Below are 21885 nucleotides of genomic sequence, written 5' to 3'. Positions count from 1 at the left end.
GTGATCAATGGAAAGGGGATTGGTGTAACTGCAGAGAAGTGACTTGGGGAGTAGACATTGTTGGCTTAATTTTAAAAGCTGACACCACCATGAAGTTATGTAGACACTGCCTGAAGTGCTGATCCTATGGGTCTATTGTTTTTGCACTAATTTGAGGTGAGAACCTATCATTTAAATAGATCCAAATCAGACAATTCCTGCCTTGCCCTCAAGCAGATCACCGGGAAGGTGACAGCATCATCAACCAAACACATGACATAAACGTCTCGGCAAACTGATGCAACTCCAAGGTCCAAACAAATTTACAAATGTCACCCAACATAGAGCTAAAGTCCCCTCGGAATAACTAAACTTACTCAAATCGAATTCCTTGCCACAGTATAATTACCAACCGTTCACCTAATGACTAGCAACCAAAACAAAACATGTGCTTTGTGTTAGAATCACATTGTCATCATTCTCTGGGAACCAGACAAATCGAGAGCAAGAAATATCACAGGATCTAGGCTGGGCAGGGGGTAATGAAGGCAAAGGGTTAGAAACAGGAACAGAGTGAGGCCATTCAACCATTTCAGCATGTTCCAGTCGTCAGGTCCATGGCCTGCTCTATAATTCAATCCAGGTTAGAGACAAAAAAGAGTGCAGATGTGGAATCCAAAGCCCGTCTACTGTAACTCAATCTACACAGTTCTCCAGAACACACACTCATCTTAAAAATCTCAAATGCAAATCATGAACACTGTAATCAACTCCCCAACCTATGGAGATAATGGATCTTAAAGTGCTTGTGAGAGAGAAGAATTTTGAGTAAGGTTTCGCATTTCTAACCTTTGCCACTTCTGATCAAAGATTGTCAGTTTGAAACATTAATTCTGTTTCAGTAAGTAGCGCTGCTGCCTTACGGGCAATTGTCTGTGTGGAGTTTGCACATTTCTCCCAGTGTCTGCGCAAGTTTCCTCTGGGTGCTCCGGTTTCCTCCTACAGTCCAAAGATGTGCAGGTTAGGGTGGATCAGCCATGGGAAATTGGTCACAGTGTCTAGGGATGTACAGGTCAAGGTTCAGGGAATTGGGTGGGTGTTGGGTCTGGGTGGGATGCTCTTCGGAGGATCAGGGCAGACTTAAATGGGAAATAACTGGGGGCCGTGCCAACTACACCCATGTACAAATCTAAAGCAAGATGGATGCTTGCTTTTCAGCCCTGACACTGTGTCTGTCGTTAGTTGTGCTGCTTTTGTGCAAAAATAGCTTAAATGTCATCGAAACTCATCAACATTGAATTGACTTTCTCCAATCCACATATCAGCCTCAGCTGAGCAGAGAGCAGCATACCTGGGATAAACCTTGTGACCGAGGGGTATCAGTCAGCAAATTGATTCAGGCTGAGATTTCTGTGCAGGACCTAAGGGAAGGCTGGAGATGTCCAGCTAATGAAGGAGACAGCTAGCCCCCACACCTATTTACACCTATTTTAAAATCTCTATTACTCCTTTAATATCATACTACACCTTTCTATGTTGGCGACCTAGTCAGGTGGATGTGAAAATAAAAAATTCCCACCATGCGGTTTTCAAAGAATGGCAAAGAAATCTCCCAGAGCCTCACCCAACACTTATCCCTCAGTGATTAACTGGTCCTTCTTTTCATTGCTGGTGGGATCTAAGCCCTTCCAACATTTATCGATGTAAGACTGACCATATTGCTGGGAAAAAGGCAGGCTCATTTATGCTTCGAGAAGCAACCTTCTGTGGGCAAAACAAACATATCCAGGAATTGCATTTATTTTCCAAATTAAAGACAATAGCTCCCTGGTGCATTCTCCATGGCAATGCTTCAACCAATCAATCAGCACCCTTTTATCATGTGGTATAAACTGTCACACCCTTTGGAAATTTGGCATTCACATGTATGTCCTGACAACTGCAAGCCAAAAATCTTCGATGGCTTGTCTCTTTATTCCAGCAATACTCGCGTTCTGTATGACCAAGCAACTCCGACGAGCAACAAATTGGCAGTGGGATGCTTCGGGACATCCTCAAAAACAGATGTTCGCTCCATTTTAATTGCCAGAGGAATTATTAAACTAAACTCAACGCACTCCCAACGCCAGCGAAAGCCGGGATGGGAGAATGGAAAGCAGCAGGAGAATTCTGACATTAAAAACAAGAGCAAGACACTTTCTCCAACCTGCTGCCATTGCGGATGTAGCCTGCTGGACATTCGAGGATACACTCTCCCTGGTGGAGGACAAACGGTTCCTTGGGACTGTTGCCTTGGAGCTTGGAGCAGAAGTCCTTGGTCACACATCGCCATCCGCCATATTTGTAAGTGCCTGGCGGGCAGCTGGGCAGGCACTGGCCCTCGTGGTAGTAGTTCTGACAGGCCATGCAGGCCTTGTTACTGTTCAGGGCGGTGCAACCCCCCAGACACTCCTCATGGCAGCACCCGTCCTTGTTGTTACAAGCTCGCTTTCCACAGGACTTTGGGCACACTGCAAAACACAAACACAAATAATACTGAGATGGTTAGGTGACACTGACTGCAGTTCAGAGAGATCAGGGGGAGAAGGTCTCTCAGAAACTTATCAGACCCAACATTCACTTTGTACACTTTGTACACAGACACCATGTTGTGTGCCATCCAAATTCACTGCAACAACTCACCGAGACTCCCACATCTGCATCACGTGATCCTGCCAACTCTATCCTGGTCCTGAGGGCAAGGGGCTGGGAACACCACCCCCTGTGAGCTCCCCTCCAACCCACTCGCCATCGGGACTTGGAAATATATCTTTGCTCCTTGGCTGTCGTTGGGACAGAATCCTGGAATTCCCTTCCTAACAGCACTGAGGACAAGGACTGTAGCTCACCATCATCTCCTCAAAAGGAGATTAGGAATGGACACAAATTTCTGGCATTGTCAGCGAAGTCTCTGACCCAAAAGCGAAAGGAAAAGCAGTAGGGTTAGCAGACAAACTGAAAGCGAGATGGATGTTTTCTCAACGGGTCACGGGGCCCTGTGGGCTCTGCGCGCCTGTATTTGGACATGCAGCCCTTTGGTAAGGCAGGTCCAGTGATGTTATCCCAACATCTCCCCTCCCCTCATCAGCCAGTTTGAAAGCCACTAGGAAAGAAAGGCTTGGGGGAAATAAAGTCGAGCTTCATTTCCCTGTAAACGATTCTACAACGTTCCAACACTTGTCAATCTAAAGCAGCACTGAAGTTGAAATGAAGTTTGCCATGCACTGCGTTTTATACAGTATGTACAGTTCTTCAAGTATGCAATTTAGTTAAATGAAAGCATAATTGCAGGGAGTGAATAAACACAGTCATACACTCTGGGACACACTGTACCTTGTCCTGTACCTGTGACACCCTGTAACTACTCGATAAAAATCTGACTGTTTCCATGGGAGCATCAAGAATTGAACCGTTCCATGCTTTTGGGCAAAACCTGAGGAGGCAGGTTCTTTCCCATCATAAAGGGGTGGCACGGTGGTTCAGTGGTTAGTACTGTTGCCTCACAGCACCAGGGTCCAAGGTTCAGTTCCAGACTCGGGCGTCTGTCTGTATGGAGTTTGCACATTCTCCCCGTGTCTGCGTGGGCTTCCTCCGGGTGCTCCAGTTTCCTCCCACAGTCACAAAGATGTGCAGGCCAGGTGAATTGGTCATCCCAAATTGCCCACAGTGTTAGGTGCATTAGTCAGAGGGAAAATGGATCTGGGTGGGTTATTCTTTGGAGGGTCAGGGTGGACTGGTTGGGCTGAAGGGTCTATTTCCACACTGTAGGGAATCTAAAAAAAAATATCTTTCCTGTCCACCACCAGCCATCATCACAATCCTCAGAGTTGGCACTTTATTGGGAAGGCAGTTCTATACCCATCAGCAATCCTTCCATAGCAAAATAGGAACAGGAAGAGGCAGTTCAGAATTTATACTAAACAACAAAAGGGCATTGATTGATAGATAAGTGGACTTTGATTGGCCAAGAGTGTTGACATAGACCATACAGTCATAGAGCATAGAAAGAGACCCTTCAGCCTAACCAGTCCATGCTAACCCTAATCCCAAACTAAACTGGTCCCACCTGCCTGTTCCTGGCCGATATCCCTCCTATTCATGAACTTATCCAAATGTCTTTTAAACATTGTAACTGTACCTGCACCCACCACTTCTGAGGGGTCTCCTACTTAAAGTGGGAAGAAGGAGGAATTTCTCTTCCCTGGTGAGCAGTGGAGGCTGAGTTGATGAATACATTCATGTCCAAGTTGAACAAAATTTGGATCTGCGGGAGACAGAGTTTGGATGGTGGCGAAAGAGCTGAATTAAGGTTACAATCAGATCAATCATTACAGAGAACAAGACAGTCACAATGTCTTGCCCGCTAATCCAGGGGTCACCGTGCCCTGGCAATATTGGCCTCTTCAATAATCTTACACTCCCTCACTCAAATTCCTGCCATGCCTTCAGCCACCTGTACCCTATGTTTAATGATCTTTCTCTATCTCTCCCTCTTTCCTTAAGATCACCTTAAAACGGAAGGTGTTTTTAGTCATTTGTTCCAGCGCTAGCTTGCAGTTGTATGAACTGTGAGCCAAGTGAAGAGTTTATTCAGTTTACACACAGACTGCCAGTTTTCTTCCGATAAATCAAGGAATTCCAACAAGTTCCAAGCAACTACAAACTAATTTTATCATCTTCTACTGCACCTCCCCCCTCACAATAACAAATCAGCTATAAATGACTAGCTAAATAAAAGTGAACATTTATCAGTGTTGGCACCAATAAATCATCTGCTAATTTCACAGTAACAAGCATGATTAACAAAGCAATTTAGCAAGTGTTGCTGAGTACATTACCAAGCAAGACCGCAAGGGGAATTCAACCGCAAGCCTCCCCGGGGAGGGACTAGAATGATACTGGTCTAGTTTCAGATCCTAGTCAGGTATGACACACTAGAGTGACAGGACTCAGTAGACATGGGACTTTATTTTGCATTTTATATCTTGTTATGGTTGAACACACACTTTTGATTGTTTGCCTGCATCATCCCATAGCAGTGAGCACACGCAAAGCCCCAAAACAAAACCTTGCTTGCTCAAGGTGAATTCTGTGATAAGATTGTTCTGTAAATGCTGTCCAGAGTGATCTAATTTAAAAAAAAAACACATTTAAGATGATCCATTGCACATACTGTGCAGCTATTTAGAGTCATTGAGGTGTACAGACAGAAACAGACCCTTTGGTCCACCTCACCCATGCCGACCCAATATCCTAAATTAATCTAGTCCCATTTTCCAGCATTTGCACTATATCCCTCTGAACCAGTCTTATTTATATACCCATCCAGATGCCTTTTAATTGTTGTAATTGTACCAGCCTCCACCACTTCCTCTGACAGCTCATTCCATACACTTACCACCCTGTGTGACTTGCTCATCTAACAGTCCCTGCCCTGACAGCTCTACCCTCTCCCACCTGCCCACATGTGTCTATGGCCCCCAACTACCCTGCTCCCCCCCCCCAATCGCTTCTCTCTACCCAGCCCTCCCCATTCCACTCTCTCTCACCGAAGGGCCTCAAACTGGGAGTGCAGTGGGAAAACAGTCTGAAAGACCACCTTCAGGAAGAAGGGGACAGAGAGAGCTGGAAGCTTCAGCCAGGGAATGTAATTTGGCGCAGGAACAAACTACTGCAGATGCTGGAATCTGACGTTAGCTCGCTCTCGCTCCATGGATGCTGTGGGACCCGCTGTAGTCACCAGCATTTGTTCTTTACAATGTAATTGGACCTGCATCCATGAGATTATCAGCACAGGCTTTTGTTAGCGAGCTTTGACAGGATTTATAGCTCAGGCTGAGGCTCTGGATGTAGGGATGTTCGCTGAACTGGAAGGTCCCGCTCCTGCCCCAGTAACTCGCACCGCCAATGCCCAGCTCACAACCTGAACAGTTAAATCTTTGACTGAATGAAACTGAAAGCTTCTGGAACTGGGCACTGCTTTTCAACCGTGAGCTCCTGTTAAAGGGTGTGGAATTTTACACCAGCACCCACCGACTCCAGCACGGCCCATGGCAGGGGAGTGGTGGATGCCAACGTGTTTCGGAGGCTATGCCCTGGAGCTGGAGGAGTGTTTCAGCATTCACAGGCTAAGCCCGGCACAGGAAGCTGGCTTCAAGGCACTGCTGATGATCAACTAAATCCTAAAATCCTCTTGTAGGGTTTGCAGAACTTTTTACAACATATCCATCTGTCTGTCTATAGACAAGACAAAGTGTTCCAATGAAGAGTCTTATCAGAGTCCAACTGTTAATTCTACATGTCTCTCTCTCTCTCTCTCTCTCTCTGCAGATGCTGCCAGACCTGCTGAGTTTCTCCAGCATTCTCTGTTTCTATTTCAGATAAAGTGCCACCTCCTGTAAAGACAACTTTAAACATGACCGGGATTCATGTTTCACTACAAATACTCCTGGCTAGACCCATTCCCTGCAATATTCTCGAGTCCACATCAGCCTCCACATTCCCAGGTCCAGCCTCCCCCATCCCCTCCATTCAGGACACTCCCTTTCCACCGCCCCCCCCCACCGCCCCCCCCCCCCACTCCCCACTCCCAGGCTGCTTACGTGTGTCACCTCTCTCCCTCTCCTTGCGCTCTCAAACACCAAGCCTGAGAACTCGCAGCAATGGCCACACTCTGTTCACTCCTTCCACTTTTGACCCCCACCTCTGTCATGGTGAACTCACACACATGCTATTTGTTGTTGCAAAGTGAGGACACACCCTTCCTTAGAAGCGTGGTGGAATGTAGGGCTGGAGGATATGGCCAAGGGAGCGTGGTGGAATGTAGGGCTGGAGGATATGGCCAAGGGAGCGTGGTGGAACGTGGGACTAGAGGATGCGGCCAAGGGAGCGTGGTGGAACGTGGGACTGGAGGATATGGCCCAGGGAGCGTGGTGGAACGTGGGACTGGAGGATATGGCCCAAGGGAGCGTGGTGGAACGTGGGACTGGAGGATATGGCCCAAGGGAGCGTGGTGGAACGTGGGACTGGAGGATGCGGCCAAGGGAGCGTGGTGGAACGTGGGAGTGGTGGATATGGCCAAGGGAGCATGGTGGAACGTGGGAGTGGTGGATATGGCCAAGGGAGCGTGGTGGAACGTGGGAGTGGTGGATATGACCAAGGGAGCGTGGTGGAACGTGGGAGTGGTGGATATGGCAAAGGGACCGTGGTGGAACGTGGGAGTGGTGGATATGGCCAAGGGTGCGTGGTGGAACGTGGGAGTGGTGGATATGGCAAAGGGACCGTGGTGGAACGTGGGAGTGGTGGATATGGCCAAGGGTGCGTGGTGGAACGTGGGAGTGGTGGATATGACCAAGGGAGCGTGGTGGAACGTGGGACTGGAGGATATGGCCAAGGGAGCGTGGTGGAACGTGGGAGTGGTGGATATGGCCAAGGGAGCATGGTGGAACGTGGGAGTGGTGGATATGGCCAAGGGAGCGTGGTGGAACGTGGGAGTGGTGGATATGACCAAGGGAGCGTGGTGGAACGTGGGAGTGGTGGATATGGCAAAGGGACCGTGGTGGAACGTGGGAGTGGTGGATATGGCCAAGGGTGCGTGGTGGAACGTGGGAGTGGTGGATATGGCCAAGGGTGCGTGGTGGAACGTGGGAGTGGTGGATATGGCCAAGGGTGCGTGGTGGAACGTGGGAGTGGTGGATATGACCAAGGGAGCGTGGTGGAACGTGGGACTGGAGGATATGCCCAAAGGAGTGTTTTGAAATGCCTGTGACAGTATTACACATGGTCCTGCAACAGCTTGTAAATTCCCAGCCACCAACTAACGACCTGGGTTCATTCGATGAACATTGGCCCTTGACTCTAAGGTCACGGAAACACTATGGGCAGCTCATCACAGAATGAGATAGTACAGGAGGATGCCATTCTGCCCATTCTCTCTCTGTCAGCTCTTTGGCCGAGCTGCCCAAATAGTCACCCAGTCACCCCACCTTGCCCCTTGGGTATTTATCGGAGTCCGTTTTGGATATTAGCACAGAGACTGTGCTCCCAGCAGCCTCTCAGGTGTTGCATTCCAGACTACATCCCCCAGCAATCTCACAATGCCTCCTGCTCCTTTGCCAACCACCTCTGGCACAGGGAGCCAGACCTTTCCCTGGGTTATTTTTATAAAACAAAACTCACATCATGATTTGTAAAACCTCTAATCAAATCGGCTCTTAGATGTCCCTGCATCACTGAAATGCGACATAACATCCCTGGTTATAAAACCTCATGCCATCCTTCTACAGGAACCTGTGTGAAAACAGGACGCCCTGAACTGAAGGCTGGACTGGAGCCAGGGACTGACCAGCACTTCCGAAAATTTCCTACAACCACGCTGCATTTCAACTCCACCAATAGAGCCAAACATCATCTCATGTGTGTTTTGTCTTAAAGAAAGCCTTCGTTATATAATGCATACCTGACAGCAATTAGAAACCAGTCATGTAATCACAGGAACTAAGCAAACATTTTTTCAAAATTCATTCATCGAATGTGGGCGTTGCTGGCAACGCTCTCAGCCCATCCCTAACCACCTGGGAGAACGTGGTGGTTAGCCACCACTGCCAAGTGCAGCTGCCCATATGGGTGAAGGTTCACTCTCAGTGCAGGCAGCAAAGGGGACTCCAGGCATTTAGCCCAGCAATGTGAAAGGAGTAACAGTGACGTTTCCGATCCGGAGCGGCTGTGCAACTTCCGAGGGAAACTTCCGAGTGGAGGCGCTTCCAAGGGGCCGCCATCATTGGAATGTGCTGTCGAGGTTGGGGGGGTGCGCAGAGCAAATTGGGTCCATACGGTGGCTCAGTGGTTAGCAGTGCTGCTTCACGGCACCAGGGACTCCGGTTCGATTCCCACCTCGGGTGATTCTCTGTGCAGAGTTTGCACATTCTCCCCGTGTCTGCGGGGGTTTCCTCTCACAATCCAATGATGATGTGGAGGTGCCAGTGTTGGACTGCGGTGGACGAGGTCAGAAGTCACATAACGCCAGGTCATAGTCTGACAGGTTTATTTGAAATCACAAGCTTTCACAGCCTAGCGCTCCAAAGACCTGCCGGAATATAATCCTTGGCGTTGAGTGGTAATTGACTCAGGAGCTCTGATCAGCAAGAACACATTTTAACCCCATCTGCTGAGTGGACCATTCGATTAAAAATGTAACCCCCACACCCCCCTCCAGTTATAAACTCTGACAGAAGGTTCAGCAAACCCAATCACACATAATAAAGAGCTCTGTCCAAATGGCATTGCTCTGCATGATTGGGAACTCATTAACAGCCGATGGATTTTGAGATTCCCAACTTGCGGACCCTGAGAACAAGACCTGAACTGCGTGGTTCCAAAGCAGTTATACCACACGTGCTTCATTCACCGTTACCGGACAGCATTTCCAAGTCAATATCCAAGCCTGCACAGCATCGCTAACAGAGTTCAAACGCTCAGCGACACTTCCCAGGGAGTAGTAGACACTAGGCTAAGAGTTAGAAGAGCCGGTTGCTTAAAAACATTGGACTGGAGGTGTCTTTGGAAGGGTGGGGCTACAAGAAACATAGCTACTTAACACCGGGCCTGCTTGGATTCCTTTTCTTTCTTCATTCATGGGATGAGGGCATCGCTGGCCTGGTCAGCATTTTTTACCCATCCCTAATTGCCCAGAGGGTAGTTAAGAATTGACCACATGGCTATATAGGTCAGACCAGGTAAGGACTGTATCTCAGATCCACACTTCCGCCTACATCAGATAACTTTTCACCCTTTGCTTAACAAAACTCTATCAACGCGTACAAGGTGGGGGTGCAAGGGCTCTGCTTCCATTCCCTTTCCAGTGAGGGAATTCCAAAAGCTCGGAGTCATACAGCACGGTCGCAGAGCCTCCGGCCTAACTCACCCATGTTCACCAGGTCTGGTCACTCACAAACCTCAGAGAAAGTTTCCTCTCGGCTGTGTCCTACAGGGCAACCCTTCACTTTACAGCTGGTTTGGAATTCTCCTGGGGGAGGATGAAATCTTCCCCAATTGAGCCGTCAAGCCGCAACAGGAGCAGACACCTCAATCATTGCCAAACCACGGCATTATAAAAGCAAAGTACAGCAGATGCTGGAGATGCGAGTAAAAACAGAAAGTGCTGGTGAAACTCGGCAGGTCTGGCAGTGTCTGTGAGGAAAGTTCAGACCAAGAGTCATATTGGACTCAAAAAGGTGACTGTTTCTCTCTCCACAGATGCTGGCAAAGCTAGCAAGTATTTCCATAATTGCTGGTTTAATTATTGCCAAACCACGGTCCTGGGCAAAGCAGGGTGATCTGGTGAACTAATGCGAGGCTTTAATGCTAAAGGCTATATTACGGTCTGGTACACTCCCCACCCTCTGTACAGCAGGGAGGCTTGGGAGCAGAGTCCCATGAACTTTGACAAGGGAGCAGAGGATCCCAGAAAACGAGGATATTGTGCTGCTGATTGCAGGAGAAGCACACGTCACTCTGGTCACTGAGGACTGCTGTTCTAACAATGACCATGAAACCATTTCTGACTGGTTACCCTCAACGTTCTGTACTTGGTGCCCTCAGGTAGCTGGATGTTAAAGTCAATTCAAACATTCCAACTTGTTTCAGAGATACTGCCAACTACTTTCCCGGCGCAGTGGCAGTGTCCTCACCTCTGGAATAGGAAGTGCTGGTTCAAGACTCACCTGCTTCAGAGGGATCAAACAGTCATACAACATAGAAACCATCTCCCCCCAGTCCGAGTGGAGCTTGTGTGGCCTGGAGGAAGGCGGATGTTCACATATATGCCGAATAGCTCAGTTTGCAGCCTCTGGGCAGCTTGTTCAAGGGGCTGCTCCTCACCTGCTGGTTGTACATCAGTCCCACATCCCTGATCGATCAGCACCCACAGTTCGATTCAATTCCACATTGGGGGGGGGGGGGGGGGGAGGAGGAAGGGAGGGGGGGTCAGGGGATGGAGGGGAGGCAAGGGAAGCACGGGATGGGGGGGAGGAAGGGAGAGAGAGAGAGGGGGCACGGGATGGGGTGGGAAGAGAGAGAGGGGGCACGGGATGGGGGGGGGGGGAGAGGAAGGGAGAGAGAGAGAGGGGGCACAGGATTGGAAGGGAGAGAGAGAGAGGGGGCACGGAATGGGGGAGGGAGGAAGGGAGAGCACGGGATGGGGGTGGGAAGAGAGAGAGAGAGAGAGAGAGAGAGAGAGAGAGAGAGAGAGAGAGAGAGGCACGGGATGGTGGGAAGAGAGAGAGGGGGCACGGGATGGGGGGGAGAGAGAGAGGGGGGGCACAGGATGGGGGAGAGAGAGGGGCGCAGGATGGGAGTGGGGGGGGAGAGAGGGGGCGCAGGATGGGGGGAGAGAGGGGCGACATGGGATGGGGGGGGAAGAGAGGGGGCGCGGGATGGGGGGAAAGAGAGGGGGCGCGGGATGGGGGGAAAGAGAGGGGGCGCGGGATGGGGGGAAAGAGAGGGGGCGCGGGATGGGGGGAAAGAGAGGGGGCGCAGGATGGGGGGAAAGAGAGGGGGCGCAGGATGGGGGGAAAGAGAGAGGGGGCTCGGGATGGGGGGAAAGAGAGAGGGGGCTCGGGATGGGGGTGGGGGGAAGAGAGGGGCGCGGGATGGGGGAGGCACAAGAAGTGTGGGGAGAGAGGGGGGGACACGGGATGGGGGCGAAGAGAGAGGAGAAGAGAGAGAGCGCGCGAGAGAGAGCGAGCGAGCGGACGCAGGAAGGGGGGGAGAGAGAGGCGTCGCGGGAGTGGGGGGGGAGAGAGGGGGGGCACGGGATGGGGGGGAGAGAGGGGGGGCACGGGTTGGGGGGGAGAGAGGGGGGGCACGGGTTGGGGGGGGAAGAGAGGGGGGGCACGGGTTGGGGGGGAGAGAGGGGGGGCACGGGTTGGGGCGGGGAGAGGGGGGGGGCACGGGAGTGGGGGGGGAGAGAGGGGGGGCACGGGTTGGGGGGGAGAGAGGGGGGGCACGGGTTGGGGCGGGGAGAGAGGGGGGGCACGGGATGGGGGGGAGAGAGGGGGGGCACGGGATGGGGGGGGCACGGGATAGGGGAGAGGGGGGCGCGAGGGGGGGGCGAGAGGGGGGCGCGAGGGGAGGGGGGGCGAGAGGGGGGCGAGAGGGGGGGCACGGGATGGGGGAGAGAGGGGGGGGGCACGGGATGGGGGGAGAGAGGGGGGGGGCACGGGATGGGGGGAGAGAGGGGGGGGGGGCACGGGATGGGGGGAGAGAGGGGGGGGGCACGGGATGGGGGGAGAGAGGGGGGGGGCACGGGATGGGGGGAGAGAGGGGGGGGGCACGGGATGGGGGGAGAAGGAGGGGATGGGGGGGGAGAAGGAGGGGATGTGGGGGAAGAGAGAGGAGAGGGGGTGGGGGGGGGGGGTGGAGAAGAAGAGTTGGGAGACCAAGTGGGTGAGTTGCTGTAGTTTGGCCTTGAAGGTAGTTGAGAATAAGCCAGGTTGGTGAGCCACCGGTCAGATCATGTGGAGCCACAGGGCGCGGGGAGCTGGGGTGAGCTGGAAGCAGCTCACCAATACAGGAAATCAATGGAGAAGCCGTCACTCCAGATACAAACTACACTACACCAACAAATATCACCCACCTCCTTCTAACAGCAGGGCAGCAGAGCCCAGTCAGTGCATTCTTCCTACTCAGATACATCATCAAGAAAATAAAATGATCTTCTAGTAGACCTTTATTACAGATGAGTCTTCCAGAAAACAGGCACAGCTTCTAATCTAGAAATTATTTATTGTTCCAAACTGTACTCTCGCTGGAGTGTGATAATGGAGCGAAGAGATAGATTCCTTATAAGTGTATAAACTGATGGCTGATCAACTGTACAGTCTATTCCTCCTCCTTGTACAACTGTACATATTTATAGATGATCTATTTACATTCAGAGTCACTGGATGAAGGAATGATAGGCATTGCAGTGCTCCCACTTCATTGAATTTCCTAACAAGGAATCTCTCTCCCATAGGAACAATCCACTCCTGTTTCATCATGGCTTTTGCCAAACTCAGGCGGGATATGCCATCACGTTGAAATGTTGTGGTTTTGGCACTGACCCGTCCATCGAGGCTCACTCGCTGCTCATCAACCAAAGACAGCAGCTCACACTCTGTTCTATATAAAAAAAATACATTCCTGGCAAGTCCAAAGCTGAAGCTGCTCAGTCTCCTTTGTTATTCTGGTCTCCTGCAAGTTGTTGGTGTGTGTGTGTGTGTGTGTGTGTGTGTGTGTGTGTGTGTGTGTGTGTGTGTGTGTGTGTGTGTGTGTGTGTGTGAGTGAAACCAGCCAGCACCTTTACTGATACAACCGAAATGCCATTTTGATTGTAACTCGTTCGCCACTCTGACATATCTCGAGGGCCTTAATGAAGCCCAGGGTAAAACATTTCTCATCCCCTCCTCCCAGGGTCTCATAGGTAAAGGCTCTGTCTGTGAGACACTGAGGAGCAGGAAAAAACGACGTTTTGGGCAAAAGCCCTTCATCAGGAATAGAGACAGGCAGCATCCAGGGTGGATTTATCTCTCCATCCTGAAGCCTTCCTGCCTCTATTCCTGATGAAGGGCTTTTGCCCAAAACGTTGTTTTTCCTGCTCCTCGGATGCTGCCTGACCTGCTGTGCTGGACTGGTAACATTCCGCTCTCTCCCACTCATGGTGCTCTAGTCAATCCCAACAAGTTGCATTTTGAAAGCACCTTAACAGTGCTCTAGCTATTAATCAGATAAAACAAACTTTGCCACAAGTACAAAGCAGCGGGTATCAGGATAGACGGAGCTTTCTAAAGCTGGGTCAGAGGTAAGTTTGCAAGGAGCCCCTCAGAGAGAGAGAGAGGGGAGAAGGGGTACAGGGACTGAGACAGGGAATCAGACCCATCGGAGGCTGAATGCAGGATGGGACCATACCTTTACCTGGCATGTCTTTTCACTCCCAGTAGAGGTCACTGTAAGGCAATCAGGAGAAGGCTCTCTGGCTGCTCTCTATTGAGCGGACTCACTGTCTGTGTACTCATCCCAGACTGAAACAGGACAATGGCTCTGACAGAGAGGTCAGCCATTGTAACGAGTCAAACCGTTCATACATTCCCAGCAAACAAAAACACACAATGGCATCAAATGTAAGACAAGGACAGTTACACTTGCAATCCTCTCGCTGGTACCTTTCATTGTCTTAAAAGGTACATTGATACAAATTGTCATCAGAAGCTCAGCTCGGATTAGCCTCAGAGATTTCAGGCCGTGCTGCTTGGTGCAGGGTCGGTATCACCAACTCCCAAAAACAAAAAGAAACATTCATTTCCATAGCACCTGCCATAAACAACTGACATCCCAAACGGTTTGACCACCACTGACGGTCTTCTAAGCTGAGATCACTGTTTTAATGCAGGAAACCCAGGAGCAATTTGCACACAGCAAGCTTCCACAAACAGCAATGTGATGATGACCAGAGAATCTGTGTTTGTGATGATGAACTGAGGGATAAACATGGGCCGGTGCTGCAAGGGAACCCCCCCCACCCCCCCCTTCCACATACTGCCGTGGGTCTCTTTGGCCTTGTTTCAACATCTCGACTGAAAGTTGATATCTCCAGCAGTACAGTACTCCAACACCAGCTTATTTTAAAATCGCACAACACCAGCCTTTAGTCCAACAGGTTTATTTGGAAGCACTAACTTTCAGAGTGCTGCTCCTTCATTAGGTCATAGAGTCAGAGATGTACAGCACGGAAACAGACCCTTCGGTCCGACCCGTCCATGCCGACCAGACATTCCAACCCAATCCAGTCTCACCTGCCAGCACCGGGCCCATATCCCTCCAAACCCTTCCTATTCATAGACCCATCCAGATACCTTCTAAATGTTGCAATTGTACCAGCCTCCAGCACTTCCTCTGGCAGCTCATTCCATACAAGTACCACCCTCTGCGTGAAAAGGTTGCCCCTTAGGTCTCTTATATCTTTCCCCTCTCACCCTAAACTTATGCCCTCTAGTTCTGGGGGCAAGGATAGGGTAAATAGGCAAAAGTCTTTTCCCTGGGGTGTCTGTGACCAATGCTCCGAAAGCTAGTGCTTCCAAATAAACCTGTTGGACTGAAAGGTGGTGCTGTGTGATTTTTGCCTTTGCCCCCAACACCAGCTCTTGTACATCATCACTTTCTTATGGTCACTCCTTGGAGTGAGTGTTGAACCCAGAACCTAGTGACTCAGGGACGAGTGTGCAATCTCAGAGGGGGAACTGAATCTAAATCTGGAGATGGTTTTGTTTTGGGAAGTTTCAGCACCTGGTGGTCTTCCCCTTCTCACCTCAGTGTGATGCTTATCAAAAATATTGAAACACGGTTTGACAATTCTGCCAAATTGGAGACAGTAGCATCTACGAGATTCCACCGCACTGCTCGCTGAGCCAAGCACGCCATCGGTGATATTTCGAGACAGGAAGAGTCTTCTGGGAATCACAGTGTAGAACGCCATTCAGCCCATCAAGTCCACACCGACCCTCCAGAGAGCATTCCATCCAGACCCACTCCTATCTCTATAACCCTGCATTTCCCATGGCTAATCCAGCCTGACCTGCATACCCCTGGACACTATGGGCAATTTAACTTGGCTAATCCAGCCTAACCTGCACAGCTTTGGGACAGTGGGAGGAAACCAGTGCACCAGAACTCATGCAGACATGGGAAGAACATGAAAACTCCACACAGTCACTTGTCAAGATCCCAGGATACCCGCAAACTCTAATTTCCAGCAGACATACACCCCACAGCAATACTTACAACCCCAAGTCTAGCTTGCCATTATAGCTAGGTTTCAAAAGCTCCTGCACTGTTTCTGTCAAACATCTGTAATGTCCAGTATTTTGACAATGTAATTTATGAAGTGCCTTGGGCAGTACACCATTAGGTGCCACACAAATGCAAGCTGCTGCTCTCCAAGCTTCCCAGTGAGTTCGCTTCAAACCTGCCCCAGGAAAGTCCAAAAGTCAACACATCACTTTCTCTTGTTATTCCTCGACGATTTATAGCCATCTCTGGTTGGGCCCGCATTTGCTGCCTACACTGAGCTGCAGTAACCACATTTACAGGCCATTCCGACAGATATATGGATAGGAAAGGTTGATATGGGCTAAACACAGGCAAACGGGACTGGTTTAGTTTGGGAAACGTGGCCAGCATGGACAAACAGGAGCAAGAGGTCTATTTGTGGACTGTATCACTCTCTTAGAGAGTGGTGTTGGGAAGTTGCCTTCTTGAACTGCTGCAGTACATGTGCCATAGGCATTCTCTCAGGGTTGGCAGGGAGGGAATTCCACAATTTTGACCTAACGTCACTGAAGGCACAGCGATATATTCCCAAGTCAAGATGGTGTGTGGTTTGGAGGGGAATTTGAAAGGGAAAGGGGATGGGAGATCTCCCCTGGCCCCTTGTCCTTCTCACGTCACAGACTTGGGAGATGCGGTCAGAGAGGGCTCTCTCTCTCTCTCTCTCTCAAGATCTTTTATCGATTCGTTCGAAACTGCCTGAAGGGAAAGGAGGACCCGAGACGTGCTCACATTAAATCAGCTAATCATTGTGCTTTTGCGAGATTAAAACGGGGAGGAGAGCGGGGGGCCCCACAATCCCTTTGTTCTTCAAGCTCTGCCCAAGGCTCAAGGATAAATTATTCCTTATTCTTGCTGCTCGCCCTAACTGCCCAGAAAGGAATTCCGACAATGCGGGTCGGGTTAGAATTTAAGTTGGCGAGTTGGGTGTACAAAGAGCAATCATGAAATATGACATTCCACAACATCGACCCTTTGAAGCTGTAATCCCAGGCATGACCTGAAGTGGTCACCAAATCCTACCCCTCAGACAGAGAAAGGGTTGGGGGGGTGGGAAGGCGGTGAAGGAGAGAGAGGGGGATGGCTGAAAATGGAGAAACATGCACAGTTCAAAAGCAAACAGTGCCTGTAAAATGGAAGCAAGACGGATTTTTTTTTTTAAAAAAAAGAAGCAAACACGTGCTCACAGACAGAGATGGAATGAGGAGACCATTCAGGTGGAAATTACAGGAAGAGAAAGGAAATGGGTGTAACAGAAAGAGGGTTGGAATAGAGTAGATGAAGAAAAAAAAGGACACTAAGAAATAAGGAGAGGGAGGGAGGAGGAATGGAAGAATAAACAAACAAATAAGATGATAATATCAGAAAGAGAACTACAGTCATAGAGATGTACAGCAGGGAAACAGACCCTTCGGTCCAACTAGTCCATGCCGACCAAGCATTCCAACGCAATCGAGTTCCATTTGCCAGCACCTGGCCCCTATCCCTCCAAACCCTTCCTATTCATTTACCCGGGAAAAAGTGAGGACTGCAGATGCTGGAGATCAGAGCTGAAAAATGTTTTGCTGGAAAAGCACAGCAGGTCAGGCAGCATCCTCCTGCGCTTTTCCAGCAACACATTTTTCAGCACTATTCATTCACCTGTCCAGATGCCTTTTAAATGCTATAATTGTACCCCCCTCCACCAATTCCTCTGGCAGCTCATTCCATACACGTACCACCCTCTGTGTGAAAAAGTTGCTCTTTAGGTGCCTTTTATAACTTTCCCCTCTCACCCTAAACCTAGTTTTGGACACCCCTACCCCAGGGAGAAGACTTGGCTATTCACCCTACCCGTGCCCCTCATGAGCTTATAAACCTCTATAAAGTCACCCCTCAGCCTTCGACACTCCAGGGAAAACAGTCGCAGCCTGTTCAGCCTCTCCCTGTAGCTCAAACTCTCCAACCCTGGCAACATCCTTGTAAATCTTTTCTGAACCCTTTCAGGTTTCACAACATCCTTCCAATAGCAAGGAGACCAGAATCGCATGCAGTATTCCAAACATGGCCTAACCAATGTCCTGTACAGCTGCAACATGACCTAACGGATAGAATCTCTTCCGATGTCTAAACTGTTCTTTGTTGTTATCACTGTTCCATTGTTACTATTTGTACAAGTCAGAGATGTACAGCATGGAAACAGACCCTTCGGTCCAACTCGTCCCTGCTGACCAGATATCCCAAACCAACCTAGTGCCAACACCTGGCCCATATCCTTCCAAATCCTTTATGTTCATGTATCCATCCAGATGCCTTTTAAATGTTGTAATTGTACCAGGTCCATCACTTCCTCTGGCAGCTCATTCCAAACACGCACCACCCTCTGCATCAAAGAGTTGCACCTTAGGTCTTTTTTATATCTTTCCCCTCTCACCCTTAAACCTATGTCTCCTAATTTTGGACTCCCCCCCCCCACCCCAGGGTAAAGACCTTGTCTATTTACCCTATCCATGCCCCTCATGATTTTGTAAATCTCTATAAGGTCACCCTCTGACACTCCAGGGAAAACAGCCCCAGCCTATTCAACATCTCCCTGTAGCTCAAATCCTCCAACCCTGACAACATCCTTGTAAATCTTTTTCGAACCCCTTTCGGTTTCACAACATCTTTACGATAGGAACAAGACCAGAATTGCATGCAATATGCCAAAAGTGGCCTAACCAATGTACTGGACAGTCACAATATGACCTCCCAACTCCTGTACTCTGACCACTAAAGCAAAGCATACCAAACGCCTTCTTCACTATCCTATCTAACTGCAACCCCACTTTCAAGGAGCTATGAACCTGTACTCCAAGCTCTCTTTGTTCAGCAACACTCCCTAGGACCTTACCATTAAGTCCTGCTAAGATTTGCTTTCCCAAAATGTAGCACTTCACATTTATCTAAATTAAACTCTATCTGCCACATCTCTGCCCATTGGCCCATCTGGTCAAGATCCTGTTGTAATCTGAGGTAACCCTCTTCGTTGTCCACTATACCTCCAATTTTGGTGTCATCTGCAAACTTACTAACTATACCTCTTGTGCTCGCATCCAAATCATTTATATAAATGACGGAAAGTGGTGGACCCAGCACCGATCCTTGTGGCACTCCACTGGTCACAGGCCTCCAGTCTGAAAAACAACCCTCCACCACCACCCTCTGTCTTCTACCTTTGAGCCAGTTCTGTATCCAAATGGCTAGTCCTCCCTGTATTCCGTGAGATCTAACCTTGCTAATCAGTCTCCCATGGGGAACCTTGTCGAACGCCTTACTGAAGTCCATATAGATCACATCTACTGCTCTGTCCTCATTAATCTTCTTTGTTACTTCTTCAAAAAGCTCAATCAAGTTTGTGAGACATGATTTCCCACACACAAAGCCGTATTGACTGTCCCGAATCAGTCCGTGCCTTTCCAAATACATGCACATCGTGTCCCTCAGGATTCCCTCCAACAACTTGCCCACCACCGAGGTCAGGGAACTAAATAACATGCTGCAGAGGCTGAGCTGAACAGGACAGCTAACTTTCCAGCACTTACTACAGATCTGCTCAGGGCCAGAGGTGAGCTACTTAAACGTCACACCTTCTCTCTCTCTCTCTCTCAATATAGATATTTCCTGGCTTCTGGCATTTTCTGTCTTTCTCTCCAGAATGGTCCAGTAAATCCAGGAGTGTAGCGACTCTTGAGTTGAAAGGTCATGGTGGAACATTAAAAACATACTTCCAAATCTCACAAGTGAATGCGTTTTTATCCAATATGACCTCAATTGGCAACCACTTCTCTTGCTGTAAAATTTGGAGTTCCCTTTCCAAAGTCTGGTTTCTTGCATCCCAGTCCTGACGAGTACAAGGTACATAGCAGAAAGTGAGGACAGCAGATGCTGATGAAGAGTTTATGCCCGAAACGTTGATCCTCCTGCTCCTCGGATGCTGCCTGACCTGCTGTGCTGTTCCAGTGCTACACTCTCGAGTACAAGGTACATGAAAGAGTACAACAGCTTCAACTGCTTAGCGGTATATCAGAGGTTCCGGATCAGGAGAGCACATTGTCAGACTGCAAGGTTGGCAACAAACTGACAGTACCGAACCAAGATAATTATAAAACGGTACAATCTAAAAGCACGATGCTATTCCATGTTCTGGGAAATTGTGCAGTTTCTTATAGAGTTAAATAACAGAATTGCTCGAGAGAAGAACAGTACAGAACATAGAGCATAATCTTCATTTCCCCACCAGATCAAGGTCAATGACGATGTGCGAGAGATTTACTAAACTGATTCCAGGGATGACAAGCTTTACTTAAGAGGGGTCAGGGAAGCCAGGGCTCATTTCATTACATCCACAGTTAAGGAGTTCTGGTGTAATGGTATTGTCATTGAACTAGTAATCTAGAACTGCAGGCTGCTGTCCTGGGAAAATGGATTCGAATCTGACTCAGGCAGGTGTTGTAAACTGAATTCAATAGGAAAAACCTGGAATTAAAAGCAAGCCTCAGAGACCTGTTGTTGATTGCAAAATAAAACCACCTCGTTCTCTAACTGAAGTTAACTGCCCTGATTTAATGCCCTGGGTAGCTTGGGATGGGCAATAAATGCTGGCCTGACGTCCATATATGGAATGGGTGGGAAAGGTTTAGAGGGATGTGGGCCAAACACAGGCAAGTGGGACTGGTTTTATTTGGAAACCTGGTCTGCAGGGATGACTTGGACCGAAGGGTCTGTTTGGTGTGACTCTATTCTGGTGACCATGAAAATGCTGTAAAAACAGTTATTGTAAAAACCCATCTGGTCACTAATGGCCTTTAGAATCACAATCCTCGCAGTGTAGAAGCAGGCCATTCGGCTCATCAGGCACACACCAAACCTCCAAAAAGCATGGCAGACTCACCCCCTCCCCCTTTCATTCCTATAAACTCGCCTTTCCCATGGCTAACCTTCCTAGCCCTGCACACAATGGGTCAATATCCCATGACCAAGTCACCATAACCTTGACATCCTTGGATTGTGGGGAGGAAACTGGAGCACTCGGAGGAAATCAGAGCACAGACACAGGGAGAATGTCTGTCTGTGAGGAGTTTGCATAATCACCAGAGGGTGTAATCGAACCCAGGTCCCTGGCACTGTGAGGCAGCAGTGCTAACCACTGAGCCACCGTGCTGCCTCTAGAGAAGGAAACCTGCCATTATTATCTGGTCTGGCCGACATGTGGCTCCACACCCTCAGCAATGGGGGTAACTCCAAAATGGCTTCAGGGCTTAAGGGATGGGCAAAAAATGCAGGGAGTCAGCAAACTTGGGTTGTTTTTCAGACTGGAGGCCTGTGACCAGTGGAGTGTCACAAGGATCGGTGCTGGGTCCTCTACTTTTTGTCATTTACATAAATGATTTGGATGCAAGCATAAGAGGTAGAGTTAGTAAGTTTGCAGAAGACACTAAAATTGGAGGTGTAGTGGACAGCAAAGAGGGTTACCTCAGATTACAAAAGGATCTTGATCATTTGGCCAATGGGCTGAGAAGTGGCAGATGGAGTTTAATTCAGATAAATGCGAGGTGCTGCATTTTGGGAAAGTAAATCTTAGCAGGACTTATACACTTAATGGTAAGGTCCTAGGGAGTGTTGCTGAACAAAGAGACCTTGGAGTGCAGGTTCATAGCTCCTTGAAAGGGGAGTCACAGGTAGGTAGGATAGTGAAGGCGGCGTTTGGTATGCTTTCCTTTATTGGTCAGAGTATTGAGTGCAGGAGTTGGGAGGTCATGTTGCGGCTGTACAGGACATTGGTTAGGCCACTGTTGGAATATTGCGTGCAGTTCTGGTGTCTTTCCTATCGGAAAGATGTTGTGAAACTTGAACACGTTCAGAAAAGATTTACATGGATGTTGCCAGGGTTGGAGGATCTGATCTACAGGGAGAGGCTGAACAGGCTGGGGATGTTTTCCCTGGAGCGTCGGAGGCTGAGGGGTGACCTTATAGAGGTTTACAAAA

At 49.4% G+C, this 21885-nt stretch overlaps 1 protein-coding gene across 1 annotated transcript in view; it reads right to left on the bottom strand.

The window, feature by feature from the left end:
• The window catches only part of igf1ra (insulin-like growth factor 1a receptor), a 234291-nt gene that overhangs the window by 79459 nt on the left and 132947 nt on the right, over positions 1 to 21885 (bottom strand). Inside the window, 1 exon segment of the mRNA XM_072552911.1 lies at positions 2186 to 2489. Coding sequence (XP_072409012.1) covers positions 2186 to 2489 — 304 coding nt within the window.

This window comes from Chiloscyllium punctatum, chromosome 33 (genome assembly GCF_047496795.1).
Source record: "Chiloscyllium punctatum isolate Juve2018m chromosome 33, sChiPun1.3, whole genome shotgun sequence".
NCBI lineage: Eukaryota > Metazoa > Chordata > Chondrichthyes > Orectolobiformes > Hemiscylliidae > Chiloscyllium > Chiloscyllium punctatum.
The sequence above is the reverse complement of the archived record's forward strand: the minus strand, read 5'-3'. Positions and strand labels throughout refer to the sequence as shown.